The sequence below is a fragment of the Thalia democratica genome, chromosome 4 (assembly GCF_965202585.1).
Source record: "Thalia democratica chromosome 4, ktThaDemo2.hap1.1, whole genome shotgun sequence".
In the NCBI taxonomy this organism is placed as follows: domain Eukaryota; kingdom Metazoa; phylum Chordata; class Thaliacea; order Salpida; family Salpidae; genus Thalia; species Thalia democratica.
The window spans coordinates 61179928-61206177 of NC_139168.1; the positions used below are offsets into that span (position 1 = coordinate 61179928).

General features: G+C 25.0%; 1 protein-coding gene across 1 annotated transcript; it reads right to left on the reverse strand.

Moving 5' to 3' along the window:
• Positions 1-1166: 1166 nt before the first annotated feature.
• LOC145833494 (uncharacterized) lies at positions 1167-24653 on the reverse strand. Its single transcript, XM_082940667.1, has 14 exons — positions 23578-24653; positions 15531-15730; positions 14533-14654; positions 14087-14191; positions 13427-13537; positions 12548-12757; positions 11644-11766; positions 9256-9381; positions 6580-6723; positions 4524-4683; positions 2946-3079; positions 2185-2345; positions 1698-1815; positions 1167-1425 (listed from the first exon to the last, which is right to left on the reverse strand). The coding sequence occupies exons 1-14, from the start codon at positions 24651-24653 to the stop codon at positions 1288-1290; spliced, it is 2928 nt and encodes a 975-aa protein (XP_082796793.1). The 3' UTR covers positions 1167-1287.
• Positions 24654-26250: the final 1597 nt, after the last annotated feature.

A 26250-nucleotide genomic window follows, 5' to 3' on the forward strand; every position in this document is an offset into this window, starting at 1 on the left:
AAAAAATTAACTATAGGATATATTTAGTCTGCCAAATCGAATTTACTACTTGACATGTTAAATTTTTTTTTTTCAAAACTTATCAAATTCCAGGTTTATAGCCTAAATTGTCAAACTCAGGTTTTTTGGTAACCTTGGTAGTAAAACGTGGACCTTGTCGAAAGTCAAAAGAAAAAATCAACACTTGCCTCCGTCGTATATTTAGAAGGAAACAAAATAAAGTGCTGAGACGTACTAGTCTTACCACTATGTAGTCTAACCATAGCCACCGCAGTCTTGGTAATAAATTGGTGACGAGCGAATGCAAAAGTCTCTGTTCTACAGCTAGTTGATCATTAAAAGACGCAACTTGTCTGAGACTTGAACGTCAGCACTGATGAGTGGGAGAAGCTTGCAAATGACCGCAACCTTATACAAAAGTCTGAAAAAATGACAAAACAATACTTCAAAAAACCAAAACAAACTAAGAACAACAATACATTAAATTAACAACTTCGTTGCATCACTGTGTTTGTAATTGTTGTTTATGTATACTGTAATTAATTACATAGTTTTTGCGTCACAAATAAAATTAATATATTATTGTTTTTTAAGTTAACTAAATAATTTTAGTCTCTTTTTATAATACTAGTAATGAACTCGGTGTATTCTAGGTGCGGTTAGTTTTATTAATTTAACTTTATAAAAAAATACTATTTTTGAGATATATCTATTATTTTAAGGATGTTTTAATCTACGTATAATGTTATAACTACTTGGTTAACAACTATACAAAACTTTTTTTTTATAAACTAAGTAAAGCTTGAACTTGGTTTTAAAAAAGAACAAAATAGACATGGGTTTATTAAAAAAGTTCAACATGAGACACCCAAGACTAACTTAAAATTGTTTTATAGCCGAAGTCCTTGCATATCAACTGTTTGCAAATAAAAAAAATTTAATTTAAAAATATTGACAATTTTATAATTGTAATACTAATACAAGGCTACTTGAAAAAAAAAAAGTTTCACATCAAGTTTATTGCAGCAATGACAAAAATGTAGGCAATTAAGTTTAAAGTGTAATTTTAAAGAAAAGAAAAAGTTCGACTATTTTCAGCATGATTAATGTTAAAATTATAAAATACGCCAAAAATAAGAACTATGATTATAAAAATTTAAGCTAGGTTTTAATTAGTTTATTCGACAAGTTTTGTTAACAAAAAAAAATTATAAAACTCAATTGCAATGTTTCACTTTATCAAAAGTGTTCAAAACAGCAGCACTTTAAGCAGAAGAGGCATTCTTTTCAGCGAGAATTTTCTGAAGACTCTAAAGTGTCATAGCAACTGTCGCTTCTCGACGGTGCTACCGTGTGGTTAAAATTTTCGTGGGCAAATTTGATTTTTTCCGGTTTTGGAATGGAAGATTGAGTGGATCTCAAATGCTGTTTGAGGTTAAAAAAGTAAACACATGTGTTTAAAATAAATTCTATTGGTTGTGTATAAGAACAGAAACTTCTAGTTAAGATTTTGCTTTTTAATGGTGTTTCATCATATGTGAAATACACTTGAAAAAAAATGTTTCAGGGAGTGATTAACAGTTTATTTTTTTTAAGGGTCTTACGTAGCTTTTTCAAGATTTTACACAATAAAAATACAAATTACATTAAAATAGTAATATATTAACATAAAACATAAAAAATAGATGCACACCAACTTTCAATTGTTCTTCAAGTGCAGTTCTTTGTTTTATGACATCACTACTAAGTTTTACGTCACAATCACTGATTAGTTGGCAGATCGTGGAAATATCATCAGCAGGCGTTTGTTCAAATCTATTTGATTTTTTTACTATCTTTTTTTTTTTTTTTAAGTTTTTTGTTTTTTATATATGCTTGCTAGAAAAAAGTTTACTGCCAAGTTTAAACACATTTATAAGTAGTAATAAAACTCTCGTGTAATTAACAAGTTTGAAAAATATAATTTGTGTTCATTAAGTTTATACAAATGTATTTAAAAACTGTATAATGAGACTTTTCTAAATACCCCGTTAGTTTTAAATAACAAACTCATTTTAGTTTTCAGACATAAAAATGAGCAATTTCACACATTTAGGACTTAGGTGAACACTAAAACTATTTTAAAGTTAAAAAATTAGTCTAATTATAATATACTTTATCATATATTACAACTAATTAGCAAACTTGTCAACAAGAAGTTTGCCTTTAGCAATTTGCAGGTTGAAGTCATTTTTGTGGATTTGATGTATTTCATCGTACACTTTGTTCATTCTGTTTAAAATATCCAACTGTTGATGCATTTTTCTTCTATTTTCCCCAACCGTTGTGCTCAGCTCAATTCGCTCCTGAATTGAACATATAACTAGTCAAATATGACATTAGTAATCAAGACTATAATTTCAATGCTTTTGAGATTCTACATTAGATAAAGTATTACAGCGTTAGTACTTATGTTTTATTTGTATAAAAATGCTGAATTGTAAACTTAACATAATTGTTTTTTGTACCTTTGTATCATGATAAAAAGTATACTGTAATAAAACTTACTATATTTACAGAGTTAGTTCGCTTTGAAACAAAAATAAAGCTGCCTAGCTGAAAAACTTACCTAGCTGAATTTATTCTCAATTATAAAGCAGCGGAAAATTCAACTTTTCAAGTATAATCTAGTCCAGGGTTTTTCAGATTCATTTTCATCAACTCCCTCTTGGCGGATATTAAAAAGTAAACTCCCCTTTACTTATTAATTTGCCATTTACTTTTCGCCGCCTTTCTAAAAAAACGCCCCTAAAGAGGAGATATTTCCCACTTTGGAAACCCTGATCTAGTTTGATTTTTCAAAAGGTTCACTTAGCCGGAGTTGTCTTAGTTTTAAAAGTAACTTAGCGTGGGTGTGTGACAACAAAATACAAACTTCAATTTAATAATTTATAACATCAACTGACTTGTCTGATTCTGTGCAGGCAGTTTCTCACATTGTTAACTTCCTTTCTCTTCTCACTCACCGACTTCAAGCTCTGCCTCCTCCTGTGTCTTTCGTACCTTCTTTCCGCGATCTCCGCATATTTCGCCGTCATTCCTGAAAAGTTTTTGACTTTATAACTATCATCTGTAATAAATTAAAACAATGTAATAATTTTGAAAGCAATAGTCTTGAAGCAGTTTTATAAATCGAGTTACTTAAGAAATTATTTTATGTAAAAAAACTTTTAATACTCGGTTATAAAACTCATTATCACAATAAGCTGCTGTTATAAGTCAAAAACAAACTTATTTAACTAATTTTGTTTATAAACACTTGCACGAATTTGTTATCAAAGTGTTTTTATCTAACTACCTCGTAAGGCTGCATTATTAAATAAAATAGTTCGTTTTATTTGTATATGTTAATTATACTAAAAAAGAAGAACAACTCAAGTTGCTAAAAGTATTAAATACTAATACATATAAAAACAAATTATTTCTTGCTAAAAAGCTTATTCTTTAAAATATTTATATGAAGTATAAACAAAAATAGAGCTGAAAACTATTAATTTGATTAAATTTTAATTTAAATAAAGTTTATTTGTAGTATAATTTGTATATAAGAGATATTTTATGTTTTAATTACAATAGATATATAAAAACTAAAAAAAAAATTAACTAAATAAGCTATTTATAAAATAAAACATAAATTAAAATATTACTAATTCTTAATTACTTTACGAACAAACTTTTAAAATAAACTTATACAACCATAATTTAAAATTGTAGAAAATGCCTTAACGAGCCAAGTTAATAAAAGCTATCCAGGATGAAAATTTCACTTCATTGATTTTGATTGAAAAAGTAAACTTTAGTAATGCAGAGCAAAGTAAAACTAAATTTGAAATTTATTCTTTAATCAACTTTGATTTTTTTTTCCTTAAATATATTTTTTATTTTTAAGTGTTTAGCTACAAATTAAAAGTATAAGAATTTTGAAGTTCAATAAACATATTAAAAAAAAAAAGAACAAGCAATAATCATATAAGATAATTAAGTTTCATGACTAAACAAATTATCGATATGTTTTCTAATAAAACTTTACTACATTTTTTAAAAATCTAAATAAGCTATATTAAACTAAACACAAACTTATAAAACTTTACCTTTTTCACTTTAAAATGTAAATTCAGAAACACAAAAACTTCCCAATCATATTTAGTTTACAAAAATTAAAAATAAAGTTAAAACTGAAAAGAATATTAAAAACGATTTAATTCAAACAATCCAAAAACTATGTGAACACTGGTGACACTAGCAAAAATTAAAAATATTTAAATAACTACTTATTTCAATTATTAATTTATAATTAAACAATAAAGTTTATCAAAATTATATCTAAAAGATATTGATTTTTAAATTTAATGTTAATTTTAACGATATAAGTAACCATAACGATAATGGTTGTATAGTACACTAAGAAAGACATAAATAAAAAATATATATACAAAAAAACTAAAGTCTAACAACAGCTACTACAAATGTATATTTAAACGTACCGGTGCTGTGAAGTTTTATGCACATGTTGATCAGATGAAGCCATTCTCTCATGTCTCTCTCGTTTGCCACCAGAAATTGTTCTTCTCTCGAAATTGTCAGGTCGTCATCTTTCACCACAACCCTCAGTTGGTACTTTTTATCGTTGGTCGGTGGCAGTGACTGGAATTGTATTACATTTAAGAGTTTCTACATAAAGATTAATAGACTATATTAACCTTAACTTGATACTTTAATTATGATATGAATTCAAATTATTGTTAAAATTTAATATTGTATTTTTATCTAAAAGAGCATACGGCTTTTCATGAGGATTTTAAACAATGTAAAATTTTTATAGATTGTTAAAACATTAAATATTTTTATTACAAATGAACTTTTAAAAAACTTCGTAGTTTAATAACTGCTTATATAAACTAAATATTACCTTATTTTTTCTATTCAAAGCAGTGTTTTGCAAATTAATATGTTTTACATATACTAGTAACAATAAAATTTAAAATAATTAAAAACATACTAATACATACTGACATTATTTATTATTTTTATTGCGTAAGTTTAAAAATTATTTAAATGGTTCTATGAAAAAATAAACTTTAAATAATTAACTAAACATAAAAAAACAGTAAAGATAATGTACCCGAAAATTATATAAAAACTTTAAATGAAAAAGAATTGAAAAAACAGAAACTAACTGAGAAAACCTTTAAAATATTTTTAAACACATTATTAAATTGTAGTTACACATCAGCTTTTTGAATTTTATTTACAGTCGGCGTAATCAGTTTTAATGAAAATATGCAAACATCCATAGAAACTATATATTTTTCTGTGCACTTACAATAAGCTATATTACAATAATAATTTAACGTTTTTTCGTCATTGTTATAAATTTTGGTAATTAACTTTTTTCTTTATATATGTACTAACAATAACATATAATACAAAATACTTTATGATAAAAAACAAATGTTGCTTTACGATCGTTTAAGGTTTTATTTTAACAAACCATATTCAAAAACAATGAAAAAACTTAGTTCAATGCAAGAGTTTGTTTATAAATTATTTATAAGTGTTATAACTAGTTATCGAGCTGAAAGTTAAATTCAGTTATGTTTAAAAAAGACTGTATTATCAAATATAAAACAAATTAATTTCTTAAAAAGTAATAAAAACTAATGAAGACTGTTAGTGTTCACTCATATATCATAATTAGTCCTTGGCAATTCACTTATAAATTTTAATACAAATTTTATTTTGAACAGAACAACAACAAAAAACTTAGGCAAACAACATTAACAGGGTTGCCAAATGTTTTCGGCAAATTTTCTCCAGGTTTACAAAATCTCCTCTAGGTTTTTAAAAGTATACATTTTTGGGTCTATTTTTAGTTTAAAGTTAAGTGTAAGATAAGAAACAGTGTTAAGTAGTATAAAAATATTGAAAAGATACTGTTAAGCTATTTTAAATGTGTTTTTTAATATAAAAATGTTGATGATGACGAAAAACTTTAACTATAGGATATATTTTTTGTGTCAAATCGAAATTTTACTATTTAATATGTTATAATTGTTAAAAACTCCAGGTTTTTTCTTCTTCAAAATTTATCAAATTCCAGGTTTTTCTAGATTTTTTAGTCTAAATTGTCAAATTCCAGGTGTTTTCAGGTTATTCCAGTTTTTAAGTTTTTTGGCAACCCTAAATAAAAACAAAAGTTTGATAATAATACAATTTTAGCAATTTAAGATACAAATTAAATTAACTTTAAGTTTATTTACTTAATACTGAAAATTTTTGTAAAAATTTTTGCCTTGCACCTTACTTTTAACTGTTTTTAAAGATAGTTTTGTTGATAAAATTAAGCCTGAAACTATTGTAAAACAGTGTTTAAAATATTTCTTCAATTATGTTAGGCTCTGCTTTTTCATTTAAGTATGAAGCACTTGAAACAAAAATTTTTAAACACAAACTAGTTATATTGTAGTAAAAATATATTTTGTTATTCAGTGTCCAAAAGTTAAAAACAAATATGATCAAGTAAGCGAAAACAATGTAAACCTCAACATTCATATTTTTTGTCAGCAAAATTTTGTTCTTCATAACTAAATTCTGTTTCGAAGAGTAGCATATTAGGTAATTACCCTCAAGAACAACCCACCTTCTTCTCCACTCCTGTTTACTTTTCCTCACTTGCATCCAACCCTGTATAATTAAATTGCTTTACTTTTTTATACTCATAGTTAAGTTAATTGATTAACAAATATTTTTTCATTGCTAATAACTAGTATTTGGAACAGAATTTTAATCGTAAGCTACCCTTTTACTATAACAGTTTATTAACAACGAACTAAGTTACTATTAATTTAGTAGTTTAGAATACAGTAATCTTCCTCTTAAATACGCATTTTGAACACAGCCCAAAATACGTACTTAACAGGAAGTGTGTACCTAAGAAGTACTTGTCTAAATGAAAATTTCTTTATTTTAAAAAGTCGAACCAAGAAAAACATAATATATCAACAACTTAATGCTATTCAAATTGAATAAGATTTTATTTTTAAATTTAATTTATTAATAACTCTTTTTTTTGAGTGAAACATTGTTTAAAAAATCAAATCCTAAAATATTGCAAGTTGTTTTTTTTTAGCAATAAGTTGATATCTTTATTTACTATGTTTAAAGAATTTTCTTAACAATTTAGTGCTACTGTTTTGATTTTTATTCTAGTTAATTTTCAATAGACTAAAAATATTTTTCCTTAAGTCTAACGCTTTTCCTTTTTTTTTTTTTTCAATTATTTATTTTAAAGTTATTATACATTTTTAACATTTAAAAACTAAAAATTAAAAGAACACATTAACTTAAATTGAGTTATTTTAACAGCTGTATGAGATATAACCTTTTTTTTTTAATTTTCGATAAATTTGAAGTTAAAATTCTACCTACATTAGCTTAAGCAAAAAAAAAAGTTAATAAAGTTTTAGATTAGTTGACATTTTAAAATTCGTTTTTAAAGAATGATAAGGTGTGATAGTAAGTCATGTACACTAAAAATATATTATTTTTAAATGGTACAGTATTTTTTATATTACAACACGTTTTTAAATATAACTTGTAATAAGTTTAAAACTTTATATAGATTTAATATAGATTTTATTTCATATCGAAAATGTATCACTTCGTTTAAAATTAATATTAAATTAAATATTTAAATAAATAAAAAAATTAACATATTAATGTTCAGCTTTTTAAATCTCAAATTTAGCATATGCAACAAATTTTTTAAATTTCGTTTGTTTAATTGTGTGAAACAACTTAATTTGCAAGCTCTTAATTAAATTTTGTTTAGACAATTAAGTATAAACAAAGTGATGCGTAAATTTATAAATTACTGAAAACTATTTAAGAAAACTCAAATAAATACTTAAGTAACAATGACCACAATAAAAAATAATTAAATAAATAAAAAATTATAAATTTGTGTAAGGCCAGGACAAAAAAATACGTTCATGTAGAGAGTATTTGAAGTGCCTTTTAACTTATAGTGTGCCATCCCTAATAACAGCTTGTAGTTTTGTTTAATTGGCGCCAAAGTGTTAAAATTAACAAATATGTAGGAATTACTTTAACTGTATTTGAAAAATATTTAAATTTAAATTTGTTAATAACGAGTGTATTGGTCTAATTTGTAACTTAAATTAGGTTATAAGTAAAAACTTAGAAAAATAGATTGAACTCAATAACTTTTAAATAATTTAGTTTAATATTTAATTTTTTTTCAGTATTTTTTGTTGCACATCTGGGCACAAAACAGTTCCTGGTACTAAATGATTTATAATATAGTTTATTAATTTAAAATTATTTAATTCTATTTAATAAAAGTAAAACTAATTTTAAATTTAATTATATTCATGGAGAATTTTTTCTCTCGTAAAAGAAAAGTACATATGCGTTATGTATGAGTTGAATTCATTTTTAATAAACATTTGACGAATTAAGTAGCTTTACTTTCAATGATGAACAGTAAATTTTCTATTAGAATTGATATAAGATAAAATTGAAAAATTAATCTATTATCGCATAAGTAACTACTTAATTATATAAAATAAATTAATTCAAAAAAGAATAAAACTGAATTTACAAACTATAAGCTCTTAACTAAACAAAAAAAAATTCAAATTAAAATCAAGTATAGCTTTATCGCAACTTACCATACTAAAAAAAACATAAAAAATAAAACATTAAAAACTAGTATAGAAATGAAAATAAGAGTTCAACAGCTTTCAATACAATAAACTGCAATGCAATTTTAACGCAAAATTATAGCGACATATGTCAGGCATCATTATTGATAGATGTAGAAAATAAAGAACATTGTAAATCAGTAAATCAATACGAAATATTTCGGCATAAAAAACTGATGAACTAACTACTTTTGCAGTGACTTAGTCTTTCAAAGTAAAGGAGATTTTGTTAGTAAGTAATTTTAGAGGTGTCACATCGCCTCATTATTTAAATTTTCGCTAATGGATGTTGATTGAATAATTTATCGGTTCGTTGTAAATTAAACAAAATCTTACTTTTAACCAAATGCAGTCATTGGTATCAGTTTATAGGCAGTATATCGAATGTAATTGTTTTTTTTTGGATTAATAAGAAATTAGTTTAACTTTTAAACATTATCAATAAACTAATCTAAGTTTATATTAAATCAGACAACAATTCAAAACTGACAGCTTTCAGGACGTCTTTGAATTCTGTCAAACAAATCCACTTGATGGCGTAGTAGAAGTTTTCTGATTGGACCATTTCATTTCCCGCCATATCAGGTATGATGGACAATAACTGCTGGAATGTAACCTGATAGTTTGAAAATATATGATAATTTTAAGATAATCAAACTATTTTTGATCTGTACGGTAATTAAATAAGAATTTTTTAAATTATTTTTAAGCAAAAATGTGGAAGCTTATTTACTTCAGAAAAAAAAATTACAACATGCAAGTTGTAATGATACTAATAAGATGAATTTATACAAAAACTTTCATTTTTATTCGATTGTTTATAAAGTTATTAAACTTTTGAAACAATACTATAGAATATTTTACATAAATTATAGCTTTTGTTCGATAAAAGCAACACTAATATTTTATTGTTTAATTCGAATTGTAATTGTATATTTCAAAGTATTTTTTGTTAAAAAAATGTAGTATATAATTTTAAAAAATAAAATGGAAGTTTAACTTATCTTTGCTTTTATAAGTTCGTAAAATTACGTTTAATTATGCATGAAAAACAAAAACATTTGCGAAGTTATGGTAAAAAAATTTACAATACTTCATAGAAATGTTACAATAAAAAGACAGTACATTACATTTAACACCAAACTAAGTAAGATATAAAGTTGAATAGTCAATTTAAAAACAAATTGTTTTTGAAAATTCTTTATGTTTACTATTTGTAAATTTAGGTTTTACAATTCAAAAAGTTTACCAATTTAGTAAGATTTATCTGCAAAAATTCATAAGAATAAAAAAAAAATTATTTTAAAAATATCATATTACTATAAACATAGTACATTTTTGATATTACGGTAATAATCTATAACAAGAGATTAGCATTCAAAAAATTTCCGATTAATTTGGTACAAGAGCTCTTGAGTTTATATAAATTGTACCAATACCAATTAGCTACACAAATTTCCTTTTATTTTGAAATTCTTTGAAATAATAAGAAATAATTTTGCTATAACGACTAATTTAGTTTCTACAAACGATTTGCCTAAAAATGTAAAATATATTAACATTATGGCTGAAAACTAATATACAGTTTAAGTCAAACTAATGTCAAACAAATTTTAGCAAATAAGTTTATCTTATAGATATTCCGTGTGAAAAGAAATTATTTAAAAAAATCTATACAGTTTGAATGTAAACAGATAAAGTGAAGAAAAAACGCAGGCATAAACATTAGCTGAGTAAATATCACAGCAGCTAATGTCAAACAGCTTTTATCAGTAACTTCTATCGCAAAACTGATGGCTTTTATCAGTGCAATACTGGCATTTATGGCCACTTTTTCTTATAAATAATAATTAATATAAAGCTTTAAAAAGTAGTTCTTAAAGTAAGCACAAGCAATAACAAAAGTCAATTAAATGTTTACATTAAATTTAAGCATGTAAACCTGATTTAGAACTAATTTTAATAAAAAACTTAAAGTGAAAAGTGAATTTTTTTTTAAGTGCAAACAAAGTAAATCTATTTTAAGTTTTAAAAGTTTTGAATTAACATTTTAATTTTAATATATCTTTAAAGTTTATTTTAACTAGAAGTTGTACACTTTGTTAATTAATTTAAATAGTGTTTAGATAAAAGTACTTTTTAACCAATGGTATTTTGTTGAGATAAGAATTATGTATATAAGTTTGAAATATATTTTGAAGTGTTTATAATAATGCTTTTTATAAACAATTCAAACCTACGCAGTTTAAAAAAGTAAAATTGAATGGAAATTAATTAAAGCATTTTATATTTTAGTTTAATTCAAACTGCAGCAATAAACTAATGTAAAATAACTTACATTAACAAATAGGCAATATACAGGACTTAAAATTTTCAACTAGTAGTAAAAACTATAAGTTTAACAAATCTCTAAACAAAATTTAAAGTTATTATAAACAATTTAAAAATATGCTTTATGTTTTAACTTTAACAAACCTATCAACTAATTTGTATTTAGTTTCTATAAAATTATTAAAATAAGATTAAGTACAAATATTTTTTTCTTAACTCAGATAGCTTGAAAAAAATATTCGAAAATTGAAATTAGTTAAGATATAGAATAATTAATGATTTAGTTTTCACCTATTTACATTAAACCAATGTAACATTGTAACTATTTTGGTGATAAAAAGCAGCAAGTTACAAACTATGTTGAATTCAAAAAAAAAAAAAAAAAATAATTTTTTATTTTAGTAGTATCAAAAAATGTTCAAGCAACAATTTAATCTAAAGTAAAATAAAAATTAGCAAGAAAAATATATACAGTTTTTTTTAAATAAATTATAAAAAAATAAAGTTTACTTTCACTTTTCTTAAGAATTTTCACAAGAATACTAACAAGTAGAAGTTTAGTAGTATCGTAATCATCGGTGAGTGCTGACTGGGAATCATCGTTAGTATGATCCGAATTACTCCACGATACTCCTAAACAGCACATCATCTTACGCATCAGTAACTCCGCCTACGTCATAATGTGTTAATTTGAACAACGTGTCGTTTTATATTGAATTATTTAAATTAAGATAGTACAAACTAGTTTTTTTTTAAAGGTAAACTCTACATAAGAGTCGATGTAGATTTTCAATTCATTTAATTCAGTCTAGTATATGGCTTTGTTTTTTGATATAAATATTTTACTTTCAGAACATGTAAAAAACTACACAATATAATTTTTAACCATGTCTAACACAGTATGCAGACAAATATTTTTTGTATATATAATAAATTTTTATAAACATTTTAATTAATTTGGAAATTATGTTTCAATCGTTATATGATACATGCTGTAATTACAAAATCGCAACTAAAGCGTGATATTATTAAGATAATTTTGAAACCATGCAAATTGTTGCAAAATTTAGTTATTAGGTTTTATACTTAAAATTTTATTATTTTGTAAGAGAACTAAAAACTTATGTATTTAATCATCAAAAGTAAATATCATATAACTTTTATTATGTTTCCTTCTGTTTCATCTATAACTTAAAGATTTTAAATCTACATAGAAATGTATATCTTTTACATACAATAGCTTTATACTGTGGTGTTTATGTAAAAAAGTTAGTTCAAAAACTTTATGAATAACAACAATGTTACAAACAATTCTAGTTTTAAAAAGATAAATTTCATGAAGTCGTACACTTTTTATAAATTACTTTACTTCAAAGTCAAAAAATTTGAGTTAAAAAGTATACTTCAATAAACATTGGATGCACATACTTTTTAATTATTTAAGTAAATACCTCTTCGTAGTCGATCACGGGAGGATATATTCCAGGTTCGGAAAGGCGACAGAAGACGCAGAAGAGCCAAAACAAGGTGCATATTCGGGTGTCAGTGACCAGTGGGAGGTGCTCGTCTACGTAGGGCGAGTGGAGGTAGTTTTGCTTGCACAAATTCCAACACGTCATTGCAATTCTGCCCTCGTCAACTCGACATTTGTCCAAGTTGTCCTGTGATGTAAAGCTTTATTTATTATCTAACATAACAACAAAAAGTTATTAGTAATTTGTTGTTTACTACTGTTAATATGGCTTTTTTTAATATTAAAAATAAACACCACTTTATAACCTTTTTTACTTTTTTTTCTAAAAAAATTTCATTTAGTTGATTTTTGTAAAACTAGAGACTAATTAAGGGAGTTTAAATGATGCAAGTTATAAGTCAAAAGGATTGTACACTTAAATATTTAAAAAATAACTGTTACTTGACTTAAAACATATTATACATCTTTAAAGTGAGTATTATTTATAGTAAAAATGTAGTAGTTTTTAAATGATATTTCTTATGCAAAATTAAAACATTTTCTTGATAAAAAAGTTTTATTTAAAACTTCAAAAAAACAACAACTAAAAAACTTATTGCAAAGCAAAACTTTTATTCAATTTTTTTATTTAAACTTCAAAACTAAGTTTAACTAAAGCTTAAAGAATTATAACAATATTATATCTTTTATAATTATTGAACTTAAAAAATAAAAAAAATTAAACACAATTAATATTAATAAAAACAAAAAATTACATTTAATTACTTTATTTTTTTCTATTTGACTAACTTCATTTAAACAAGGTTTTTTTAAAACAAAGAAATTTATCTAAATACAAAAAAACAAGGTAACTTACAGTAACATAGCTTCTAAATTTGTTAAAGCTAATTTTTCCACTTTTTTTGTTGAAATTTGATGAAAATTGTTTGTCTGGAAGTGTAAAGGACGAAATTTGCTGGACTAAAGGCTGAAAAAATTTAAAAAAAATATATTTTTAAATGATAAACCTATAAAACCTAAACATTTTTCTAGTCAACAGTGTAATATACAATGATGTTTTTGAGTTAAATTAAATTTACTTGGTAAATTCTCATAATATTTAATGGAACTAAAACTTGATGTTCCTTTAATTTTCAAAAAAAATACTGTAGAAAAATAAAAAAATTATAAAAAAACTATACATTAATTCAAAACTTGGTATAAGCATAAAACTAAAAACTAGTTAGTTTAAATATAAAAAATTCAACCATTGTTTTAAAATATTATTACTTATCAACAACTTAAAAAACAATTTAAAGATAAAATACATTTTACAAATTGTGAACAAAAATTACAAAATACTTGTAACTTAAAATAATGATGTACATTACAATCGATATGTTTAACTATTACCTTAAATAGACCTTTTAATACTATTAAAATAAAAAATACATTTTTTGTTTTGAATTCCTACTACGTGAAAATTATAATTAGCACAAATGACCTTAAGCACAAATGATACAAATAGCTTGTCAACCTGCAAAGCGAGCATATTTACTTCCCCTTCATGTTTTTTGTCAACACTGTTGTATACCATCCATATTGGATTCAGTGCTGAATTGCTGTAACATCGGTGATACATCTGCTTTGTGTAAGAACATATAGATAACAACTTTTTGTTATTCAAAAAGTTTGTACAAAGTTTTCGAAAATTATCAAAATTGTTAAGTTTAATTTATGAATTAAATTTTAGCATACCTCAATAATATATTAAGTTTTTGTAACACTGGATCAACGTTTAACCTAATAAACAAACAACTTTTTGGATTCTAAAATGTATTTAGTTTTACTAAATTTTATAAAATGGTGTTGTAGCAAAACAAAAAAGTAAAAATGTCTATTTCTAATCTAAAAATATATATTATATGAGAAGATGTACAATTTTAAGTTGTTATAAACACTTATAAGTATTAAAATTTATACCTGGCTAGCAGCAGGTCTGAGAGGATTCACATTGTTAACACTTCCATTGTTACCTAGATTTGAAACTGCTCCATTGGTTGCAATGCAGTTACTAATAACATCATTAACAGAGAGTTGACTCACTGTAAAAGATACAAAACTAGTAAATGTTTAATATTAAACTAATACTATCTGATAAATATGGTTTGTTTAATATTTTGTTTATCTTTGACAGAAAAAAAATATAGAAACTGTTTTAAAAAAGCCTTAATTGCCAGTTTATAAAATTTAAATCAATATTTTGTTATTGCGCAGAAAACTATCATTTAATTTAATAAATTTATTCAATAAAACTGTTGAAGTAAAAAAATATTTTATATTTAATGTTGTTTACAATAAAATCAATATTCATTAAAAAAATATCAACATGGCATAAACTAGCTTCAAAACATTACAGTTATGTATAATAAATCTAAAAAAATTGTAGCTTAAAAATGAACTTAAAAATGCCTTAACAATATAAATCAAGTTATATTCATACTACTACTAGTAAATAAACATTTAATTTGTAGTAATCAATTTAAAATAAAGCTTATTCACATAAGCTTTTAAAGGTGACCCTAGTTAGATAGTTTTAACTTTTAAAAGGCAGCATGTATGAAAAAAATTACTATTAATTATTTACAAAAGTGACATAAGGGAAAAATAAGTTTTTGAAAAAGAGCAGAACTAAACAAAGCTGAAAATATTTGAAAGAGAAAAGAAAATTTAATCTTTTAATGTAAATTTAGTACATAATTTAAACTTAAACTGTACATTTTAACCAAAAGTAGTTAAAACTAAAACATTAAAATTAATATTTATAGGTACTTTATAAACTAAATAATATAAAGCACTGTATTAATAACTTAAAAATGTTTTATCTTATAAAATAATGTTCAAAAATATGTATATTATAAATGTCAAACCTTTAAATCGAATTATATAAGTATTTAATGTAAAAATCTGAACTAAAATACCTAGTCCATCTTCAAGCTCAATATTTGGCCGGGGAAACCTGCAGACGGAATTGAAATTTCTCTTTTTGTGACTCCCTGGAGACTTGAGAGTTGACTGTTTCAACGTTGAGGTTGGAGTCTTCAGTTTTGTGGTTTTTATTGATGTTGCTTTGTTTGAAAATTGTCTTGCAGTGTTGTCTAATTTTAATGTTCTTGGTGTACTGAGTTGGGTGTGTTGTTGTAAGCTCATGGCTATTTAATTCTATATGATTTTTTTTTAATATTTAAAAGAAAAATATTGTTTTTAGTTTGATATAAGTAAGAATTCTATTACAGTTTCATTACAATCAAAAACAAAGTTTTATGCAATTTGATATGTTTATTTGTATTAGTCACAAAGAAGATTTTATTTTTGATTATTCTTTTTCTCGCAGTGTAAACAATGAAGTTGTACTGAAAAAAATAAGGTACGCATATACTCTATAGAAAGTTCTAAATAACTGCTTTTAGGATCAATAAAATATTTGTGTATGTAACAATCAAACACAAACTTATCTGTTCACATGTTTTCTTAAAAAACATATAGTTACTTATAAATAAAAACAAATTATACAGTTATCTTCCTTTATCTACCAACATATGTTTCTGTGTGTCAACGAATCAACACACTTTAACTGGGTTGTTAATGGGAAAGATAACTTCCCATTAACAACCCAGTTGAAGTGTGTTGATTCGTTGACACACAGAAACATATGTTGGTAGAATAAAGGAAGATTACTGTATAATTTGTTTTTATTTATATCCCAGTGAAGTTACTTAACTAGGATCTTTTGTTAGCAAACAATTAAACCAATATTTTGAACAGTTATAGTTACTTATAGTAATTTATTTTAATAAAAATATTTTACTATAGAATACCAAAATGACTCAAACTTTTCTAACTAATTCAAATTTTATTTTTTAAATATAATAAAATAAAGATAAATATAATAATTTAAGTTATAACGACACCTACGTTTCTAATTAATCACCAAGAAAAATATTTCATATTGATAAATGTTTAAAGTTTTTTATAAGTAATATATTTGGTTTTATTATCAGAAAAGTAAAAATTAATTAGATATAGAGGTTTTAAATGTTATTATATACTGTAAGCTTATCTAATTTAGATAATATTATTAATGAAAAAATTACAAACTTTACTATTGCAGCTAACCCTTAAATATATGTACTTTAAATACTATAAATGATAAATCTTAACAAAACAAGTTAGCTTAATTTAATACCCAAATAAAAACTTTTAGCTTTTTTACTTAAAGATAAATATAAGCATACTTTTAAACTTTTAGATTAGTTTTGCCTTTTGAAACAACCGTAATAAGTTTAAGAAAACAACATTAACTTTATAGTATTCGATAATTAAATAATGGTTCTTGAAATAAAAATTTTGAGTATAAATACAAATATTTATTCACTAAACGCTTCAAAACATTCCATTTTTAAATACTATACAAACACCATCAATTAACAATTAAATTTTTCTAATTTTAATGCTACATAAAAAAACGCATATTTTATTATTGTAAAAGATTTATATATTGTTTACTAGCATGTTACGATCTCGATGTTTACAGCTTTCAATATTGCTAAGTTTTGAATTTTTTTTTCTAAAGAATCTACCTAATTACAGGCTGATAAGAACATATTTTTTAAAGAAATTGCAATTAATAAACAATAAAATTAAAAAGTAAAAGTTTAAAGTTCGGGTAAGGTTTAATTAATATTATTATTACAACTCTTTATTTTATATAAAACATTATCAAACTTCTATTTTTTAATCTTCTTAAGATTTAATTATATTTTTTTAAAGTATCAAGTATAAAAACATTTTTTACAAGTGTAAAGACTACATGCTCAACTTAAGAATTATTTAATAAAACAGTTCTACTTATAATAGTTATTTACAAACAAAAGCCTAACAAAGCTGGTCAGGCATAAATTGATTTCAATTCCACCGAGAAAAACGAAAAAGGTCGTAGACAAGTGTTTTCAAATTAAGCACATCATGTAAATAAAATTTAGTTATAAAACCCTTTAAAAACAAATTGTCGATTTGTTAGGTTTTTATTTTTCTTAGTTATGAAAAAATTATAATAGTAATTATTCAGTTGTAACTGTTTTAGCATACATTTTAGGTTTAAGATAGTTAGAGTTTTTAAAAAAATCAAATGCCTTAAGTAAGCTATAAAAGTAAATTTTTCTTCTAATACAAATAAAATACAAATAATTTTTATTAAGTCCTAGGAGCAACTACTTTAAGCACTTTTTTGTCGTTGAATAATAGTATATACTTATTTAAATGTTGTTGTTTTAAATACACTTTAAGTTCTAAACATAATTTTTTACACCTATTTAAGCCACTTAATCGATTAAACTTTTTTTTAGTCTAAAAAAAATACTTTTCTAATGTAAACTTTTTTTTAATTTTTTTTATTTTTATATGTTTTTTTATAAATATTAGTATTTTTAAGCTTAATGTTTAAAAAATAAATCCTTCATGTTTTAATAAACAGTAATAAATTTGTAACTGTATGAAAACTACCAACAGGAAGTAGATATAACTCTTATTACTTAAAGATCTTTTAGATATTTTAAATTAAGTTTTTAAATAAACAACCTTTTTTTAATGATTAGATGTCTTTTGTTTTGAAGAATTAGACTAAATCGATGCCATAAAATAAAAATGTTTTTTAAAAGATAAGCCATTTAAAAGAAACTTAAAAATTTAACTAAAAAACTTCAAAACTAGGTTTAAAATAGTTTTCATATCAAAGTAAAATATACAATTTTTGTACCAAAATTATACTTGTCTATTTTTGTTTTTATAAATACAACTAGTTTTACAAAATCTGAGTAAAACAGTATGTAAAACTTAAGTAAATAAACCAAGATGTATATAAAAAACAAGAATTAAGAGTAAACTGAACTGAACATAGATTTCATAATTTATTTACTAAACTAAATCAAACTACTTTTAATTTTAAAATAAATGTTTAAAATATCAACATATTCTTTTGTAACTTCTGACTATTTTGCAAAATTTAAAGCAAAAAAAAAAAACTTTAAATACTAAAAACAAGCGGTTTAATTCAATCTTGCACATAACAGCACTCTGCTGTTTGATTAGTTTTTGATAGTAAATTATTAAAACACTACTGAACGCCTTACTGGTTTTTGCGACAAAGCTTCTTTTTTTACTTTTTGTATCTTCTCTTTTTATACTATTTTCATTGAGTTTTGTACTAAAATAAGGTTTAAAGTTGCTGAAAGTTTGAAAATTGGTTTAAATTAGTTAAATTCAACAAAATAATTTATTTTAATTAATTTATTAAAAATACTAAAACTAAAAAAAAAGTTCCTTAAAAACTACAGTTGATAAATTTTATTTTAAGTATTCTAATGTTCTTTTTTTTTTTTAAAGTATAAGCATGAATGTGAAACATATGTAAAACTAGTGTATGTTTTATACTAACTATATGTTGCTCGGCTCCGTTTAAAAAACATCAGGCACTTTAAACAAAATTTAACAATAAAACGTATCATTTATAAATACACAGTTATAACTGGAAATAATAAAGTATAAGAGAATAGTTATTCTGGAGATGGTTTGATTGTTTTAAGTTAAACCTTAAGTACCAGTACTTAGTTAGTTTTTTTTATATATATCTTTAGTAAGAGTATTCAAAATTACTTGATATTGGATCATTAATTTAGAATAGAGATCATAGCAAAGCGAATTTGCTGGACTATATGATGATAATGATTTGCACAGTACTTTTCTTTATTGAACTAGCATATACGTCTCTGTCTTAAACAAGTTATTAATAAAAAAAAAGTGTTGTGCAAATTATTATTTTTATCTATAGTATATGGTTATAAGGGAACGGGTCTAAATTGCACGGAGACAAAATTTGCAAGAGGGCACAAAATTGCGCGATGGAACAAAATTGCACTAAGACGATTTTACCCCAAGGGTCAATTTTGCACAAGTTACATTTTTTCACGAGAGTAAAAAAATACAGAAATTAAAAAGTATATAAATAAATAGTAATTTAATAAAATTAAAAAAAGTTACTAACCGAGGGTAAGGGTTAGGGGTAACAGTGATAGTGAAAAAAATAATAACAAAAAAAAATTTAATAAAAAAAAAACTAATAAAATAAATAACTTACCGACTGAGGGTAAAGGTTAGGAGCAACAGTGGTAGATAAAAAAAGAAAACTTGAAAAAATAAAAATAAAAACTTCACCCGTGCAAAAATGTCTCCGTGCAAAATTTTCTGCTCGTGCCAAAAAGTCTTCGTGAAAAATAAACCCTTTGTGTAAAAATATCTTGATGCAATTTTATCTTCGTGCAATTTTATCCCCTCGTGCAAGTTTGACAGCTACCCGGTTATAAATGTTACGAATAACCGTTTTAAAACTCTTTACTGAGGTTAAATTTGTAACATTTTACAAACAGTAAAAGTATATAAATAAATTTTACTAAATACTTCTTGAATATTTAGAGCAGTAGCTTTTTTATATTAAAAGTATAATGCTTAACTATTTCAACTTAAAAAAATACACAATTTTGTAACGAGTGATATAAGAAATTTTATGAGAATATTTAAAAAGTTTTCAATATGACTTATTTTAAATTAAACTCGCTTAGTCAAGCTGTAAATGGTTATGGATACCAGTTAATGTTAGGCCAACTGAATTTTTTTCAATAACCTTTAATTAAAAGAATAAGTTTGCATGAACAATGAAGTTCAGTTTAAAATTTTCCACAGCTTTATCATTACTTAACACCAAAATAAATTTAAGATTAATAAGTTAAACAACATCAAAAGTTTACTAAAAGTACTTTGTGGTTTATTTCAACATTATCTTTTCTAATTTCACTATTCTTTACGTTAAGACTTATAAACAAAATAAACGTTTTAATTTTTTTTGCTTGTAAGTAAACCAATGTAGGACTTAAAACTTTCTTTGTACTGTTAAAAACAACATAAAAATATTTTTCAGTACTAGTTAAACTTTTAATATGAATGTTAGCAAAAATACAAAACTAAACTTCAACAATGTACGAGGATAAAAAAATATTTTACTTTACAAGTGTGATTTTTTTTAAGGTGCTACCTAAAGAGCTACGATACAAAGTTGTAAAAACATTTTAAAATTTGCATCAAATATAATTCTCTTTTCAGCCAAAGACTACGTAAGGTTAGAAAACTAGCTGTTTAATATATATAATTAATTGTAATTGATCGAACAAGAATACGAATGAACAAGATTATTTATATTTTATTTTCTGTTATTACTCTACTTTGTAGTTTGTCTTGTTTTGCGGAATTATTTCATACTTACAACTTCTTACTTCCTGTTCATAATTCACGTAAAGTCGACTTTGGATGCTAGCGGGTCATTGTAATTTTAGTACTACAAAGGTCGTAAAACTAAATCATATGTTGGGCAGTTTCGGCTTGCAAATTAATTCTTAACTAAATTAACTTTATTGAACCAACCTTTATTTTATTATCTAAGAATGTTAAATGCTATGAACTTACAGCATGAACATCGATAAGATACGCACCTTGACTTGATCACAGGTAAAAGTGCGTACCTTACAGTTTTGAAACAACTTTTACAAAATAATAGGTAATACCTAACTAATTTTTATAGAAACATGAATTGCATGATTTTTTCAAACTATAATCCTGTTAATTTGCAAATATTATTTTATTAAAATAACGTTTTTGCCTGTTTAAGTTTATTCGTTTCCTTAAATATTATAACTTTTTTTGAGACATAATGCAAATGCGTACCTTTTAAAGTACGTATCCTTTTGTACATAGTAGTATGTGTTTTTAAATGTTCAATATTTATATGTTACAATGTTGCCGTTGAACAATAATTTAATAACATTAATGTTCAAAATACGACGTCCAACGATAAGTTTTTATACAGAATTTAGTTTGTTATTGAGAAATTCTACCGACGTCAACTATAAAGTATGTAAAAGTTTTTGCTCATTAATGCTGCATCAATTTTAAAAAGTACTATTCAAAAATATTGAGCATAAGGGATATTTACACCTATGAAGAAATATTAAAAATATTAACGCATTATTTGAAAGTATAATATGATAAATAAGTTCATTTAAGAGTTTTATTTAAAAATGAGGTAAAATCTTAAAGTAAGTTAAATATCATTTGAATAAAAATTATAAAACTCACATAATTTTTGTATGATGAAACTTTTGCTATTTCATACTAATAAAACTATACAGAACTAGACATTTTTAATATTAGTAGTGTTTTTCTTTGAATTTCAACTAAAAGTGAAAGGTTTTTTCATTTAAATTTCAAGAAACAATTTTAACGAAAATTAATAAGCAGACTTAAGTTAAAAACTATACACCAATATTTTATATAAAAAATTGATTTGTTTTTAAATACGTTGTTTCAAGTTTCACAAAACTATTGTTTAGTTTTTTTTTAGTTAGATAGTAGCTCTGCAATTCTTATGTTCGCTTAATACTTTAAAAGCTACATCTTTTTTGTTAACTTGTCAAAGAATGAAAATTTTACTTCAAATATAACATATATATGTACTTTTTTTTATCAAGCATCTTTGAAGTATAATTATAAAAAATACTTGCGTTTAGATTTTTTTTAGTTAATGATTACATAGTCTAAGACAAGGTTTTCCAATTTTTTTTTCACAAGACTCCCTTTGAAAAAAAAAAAGCAATGGCCCCCTCAAAAGTTTACCTTAAAACTTTTTTTTACTCCTCATTACCAACTCCAGAAAATCTAGCGTTAGTTTTAAACAGTGGCTTTATGCCCTTACCCCTTTGCAGTTTATAGTCCCCTAATTTTAAAAATAAACCACTTTAAAGCCCAGATCTAGTTAAACTTTCAAATTTTCCCGTCACTTCTGATGTAAGTTTTAAAACTACCATTAAATGTTCCTGAGACCTTTTTTGTTTGCTTTTCATCATCAGTTCCAGAATACCTAGTCTAATTTCAAATTATGGTCTTATGACCCCTATGCCCCCTTTACTAGTCACGCTCTCCCCCTATTTGGTCCTTTGCAGTTTATGGCCTCCAAGGGGGCTATATGACCCACTTTCGGAAGCTCTGATCTCAAACAATAAATATGTAAAAAAAAAAAATTTTTCTTGTAGCGTACATTATTTTTTTAAAGCTGTTGATTGAAACTTCAGAAATTTTTCATTTTTGAATACCTTAAAAACCGAAAATAAAGCCCAAAATGATTTTTATAGTTTTATTTGTTTTGTAACGTATTGAATCAAAAAGGCTATAGCTCATAAACAATCTGTCAAGTGAAATACAAACCGAACTATGATTTACAAAGCTTTCATCAATTTTAGACATTTTCAATGAAATAAAATAAACGACTTATTCAAATAGAATCTAAATGTAACGTTTTGTTGATCAAAAAAGTTAAAACTAAAATATTATCTAATTACAATATCATAAGCTAGATTGAAATCAGCATTTTAAAAGAAATGTTCGTTTTACTAGTAATACAGCTATTTACTAAAATAAGGTCATTAAGAAGACTTTAAGTCACGTAAGAAAAAATAACTTTTCTCAAACCTACTTTAACTTTACTTTTTTTTCTTTTTTAGCGACGAGTACAAAAACAGCTTAGTTATTAACTAGACAAAAACTTTGAGTGTAATTATTTTTATTATCAAAGTAATTATTCATAGAATTGTAAATTTTTTTGTAAATCGTTCTTTCAATTTTCAAATTATAGTTTGCAAAAGCAACTTATAGTTTAAAACTTTCCTTCGTAAAATTAACAAACAATCTTTGTTAATTTTCAAGATCAATTCAAGTTCATGCGTCGCAATTGTTCTTCATTTTTTTATTACCACGTACTTTCTTTTTCTTCTCGTCGTTTTAGTTAAAAATATCCATATAATAGAAAAAGTCAAAAATGTGGTGATTAAAACTGCACAAACGATTAATACTATACTTCCACTTAGTAGCCTTTTTCTTTCAGTACTTTCGTTTTCAGGACTTTTATCTTTTTCTTGATGTTTGACGAAAATTCTCCTTTGAGCCTTCAACTTGCTTGCATTTTCAATCACGCATCTGTACGAGCCGTCCGTAAAAACTTCTGAAAACGGAACTTTTAGTTCAGCTGAGGTGGAAACCAGTTGTTCCGTGTGCAAAAACCCATTTCCGGCTTCGTTGGGTTCATCAGAAAACCATGACACATTCAAACCTCTAAACGGTCCATGACCTCGGCAGTTTAAGAAAACATCCATTTCGTCTTTTCCGACTCTCAATATTGTTTCGGAAACTTCAACTCCGTTCTTGCCTGATATTTTAATTATTTCATCGAAGCTTTTCAGCTTGAAAGCGGGTAGCAAAGTTCTTTTAGGTCGCGAAAAAGTGGGATGAGACACAACGCAGTAGAAAGACTCTTTTCCGTCTAAACGGCTTCTGAATACTCTGCTAAACTTTCGGGTCACGTTGACTCTTTCGAAGCCGACTCGCTCGAACTGCATTTCCTCCGTCGTTTCAACAAAGTCGCCAAACTTATTTTCGAACCAGATCTGGGCATGGGGGTACGAGAGATTGGCATGACAACGAGCCACCTCGGTGGGGAACCCTTCGTAAGCTTCGGTGGCAGCAGCTTTGGTGGAAATTTGAGGAGAGCTGTAAATGTGAAGGGTTGCGTATGAAGAAGCGTTGAAAAGTTTGCATTCGTATCTTCCCGCGTCTTTTTCGTCCAAGTCGCTCAAATCAATTGCCATTAGCAAATTTGAATCCAAGTCTATGACCTTCACACTGTCGGAGTATGAGACGTTGCCATTTGCCAATAGTTGCCTATCTGGCCCAAACCACGTTTTTTGGTTTTTATACATTTTTTCATCGAATGTGCCATCTATGAAACACGATATTTTTATTGATCTTGATTTTTTAGCTCCGTTCTGAGGCAGTCTAAACACAAAGTCTTTACCGGATAGCGAAACACTAACGCATGCAACCCATTGGAAACACAAGTTAGTGACGTATAAGTACAAAATCAGGTACAGCTGCTTATTTTTAATTAACATCTTGAAGTAAAAATATTACTATTTCAAACACTTTTACTACCGATTAAGATTTGTATACCTGTTTTATCTTGCTTTATTTAAAATTTAGTACATAAATATTATTCGTTTAGTTTTAATTTTAAAACTTTAACATAACCATAGAAATAAAATATGCAAATTACACTTAGAAATAACCAAAATTGAATTAATTCCGGACACGTCATAATAAAATCAACCTCCGATGGTAAAATCCAAATCTACTTAGTTTACTACCTTCTAATGCAAAGGTCGGCAGCCTTTTGTAACTAGCCGGCCGAATTTTCTTTTAAAAATTGCTCGCTGGCCGCGCTCTACAGAAAAAAGTCTTCAAGGGCCGCAGTAACTAAAAATACTTATAGTAGTTAGTAGCAAAATACTATTTTAAACTAACGGTTTAGAAAAAATCAATGTTAGAGCTCTATTACAACATATTTATTTAGTTAAGAGCTTAATTGTAAGTTTTTATTACAAAACATTATTTTTATGTTGTTTTGAAAACGTTTGTTTTTAGCTTAAAAGTACCTCAGGGGACGCAGATATGAACTTGAGGGCTGCATTGGGCCCGGAATTTACCGACCCCTGTTTTAGATAGATATAGTAAAAAAAGTTTTAGATATATTTTTAGTATTGTTCAAAGTTTTCTAAAATAATTGGTTTGTTTTAAGTATGAAAAAGCTTGTCTATAAAATAAACAGTAATTGAGATGTGTCTGTTAAACTGTTTGTAACATTTATATTAATAACTTTTCAATTCATCATTAATAATTAGCTATTCAACTAGTTATTGCAACTAGAGTAATTTTTTAAACTATTATTTTTATTACAGCTTTGTATTTTGAAAATCCGTTCATTGGTTAGACCGGTAAATAAATAATAACTGATAGATCATTTGTATAGTATAACAAGTTTTCAAACTGTTTTATTCAGTAAATATACTTTTTATACCTTCAAAAATAGGGTAATTTAAATCTTAAGTATATTCTCTTGTTGTACAACGAATATTGTTTGTTTTATATATTTTTTATCCTTTCATAACCTTTGTTATCATCTTAAATAATTGCTTACTCATGATAAAACAAAATTTTAAAAACACAGTACAATTTACTTAAATCACTAATACAGATGTTATTTTTGATTTCAAAATACAACTTTAAATAAAAGTTATTGTTAAACAAACTGTACAGTTTAAATTTTTTTTATTCAACAGGAGTGAAGCTGAAGAACACAACTTCAAAAAATCCGTCACAAAAGCTGCTCAATAAAAACTAATGATTTGCTCTGAAGAGTCTTAAACCTTCAAACTTCAAAATATTGTTAGCTGATGCTCAAAACACAACATTGAACATTAATATAGCCTGTAACTAAATTTAAATGATCTAAAATAACTTTCATCATCCCGGCAAGGTAGTATAAAAAAATGACGAAATAAAACTAATGTTTTAAGGGGAAAACAAAACAGTGTAGCTCAAAAAAAAAGCATATAAAAACTTTTGTCATGTTATTTTTTTGATTCTAATCTAACATTACAATGTTTGAAACTCATATTATGTTAAAGTAAATTGTTTGTCGAACGAAAAAAA

Bases quoted from the DNA above. Each gene is read 5' to 3' on its own strand.
- LOC145833494 (XM_082940667.1), bottom strand. From the start codon at position 24,653: ATGTTAATTAAAAATAAGCAGCTGTACCTGATTTTGTACTTATACGTC. The intron at 12,758-13,426 runs GTAAGTTACCTT...TTTACATCACAG, and splicing joins AATTTAGAAGCTATGTTACT to GACAACTTGGACAAATGTCG. The intron at 9,382-11,643 runs GTTAGTATTCTT...TCAAACTATCAG, and splicing joins ATACTACTAAACTTCTACTT to GTTACATTCCAGCAGTTATT.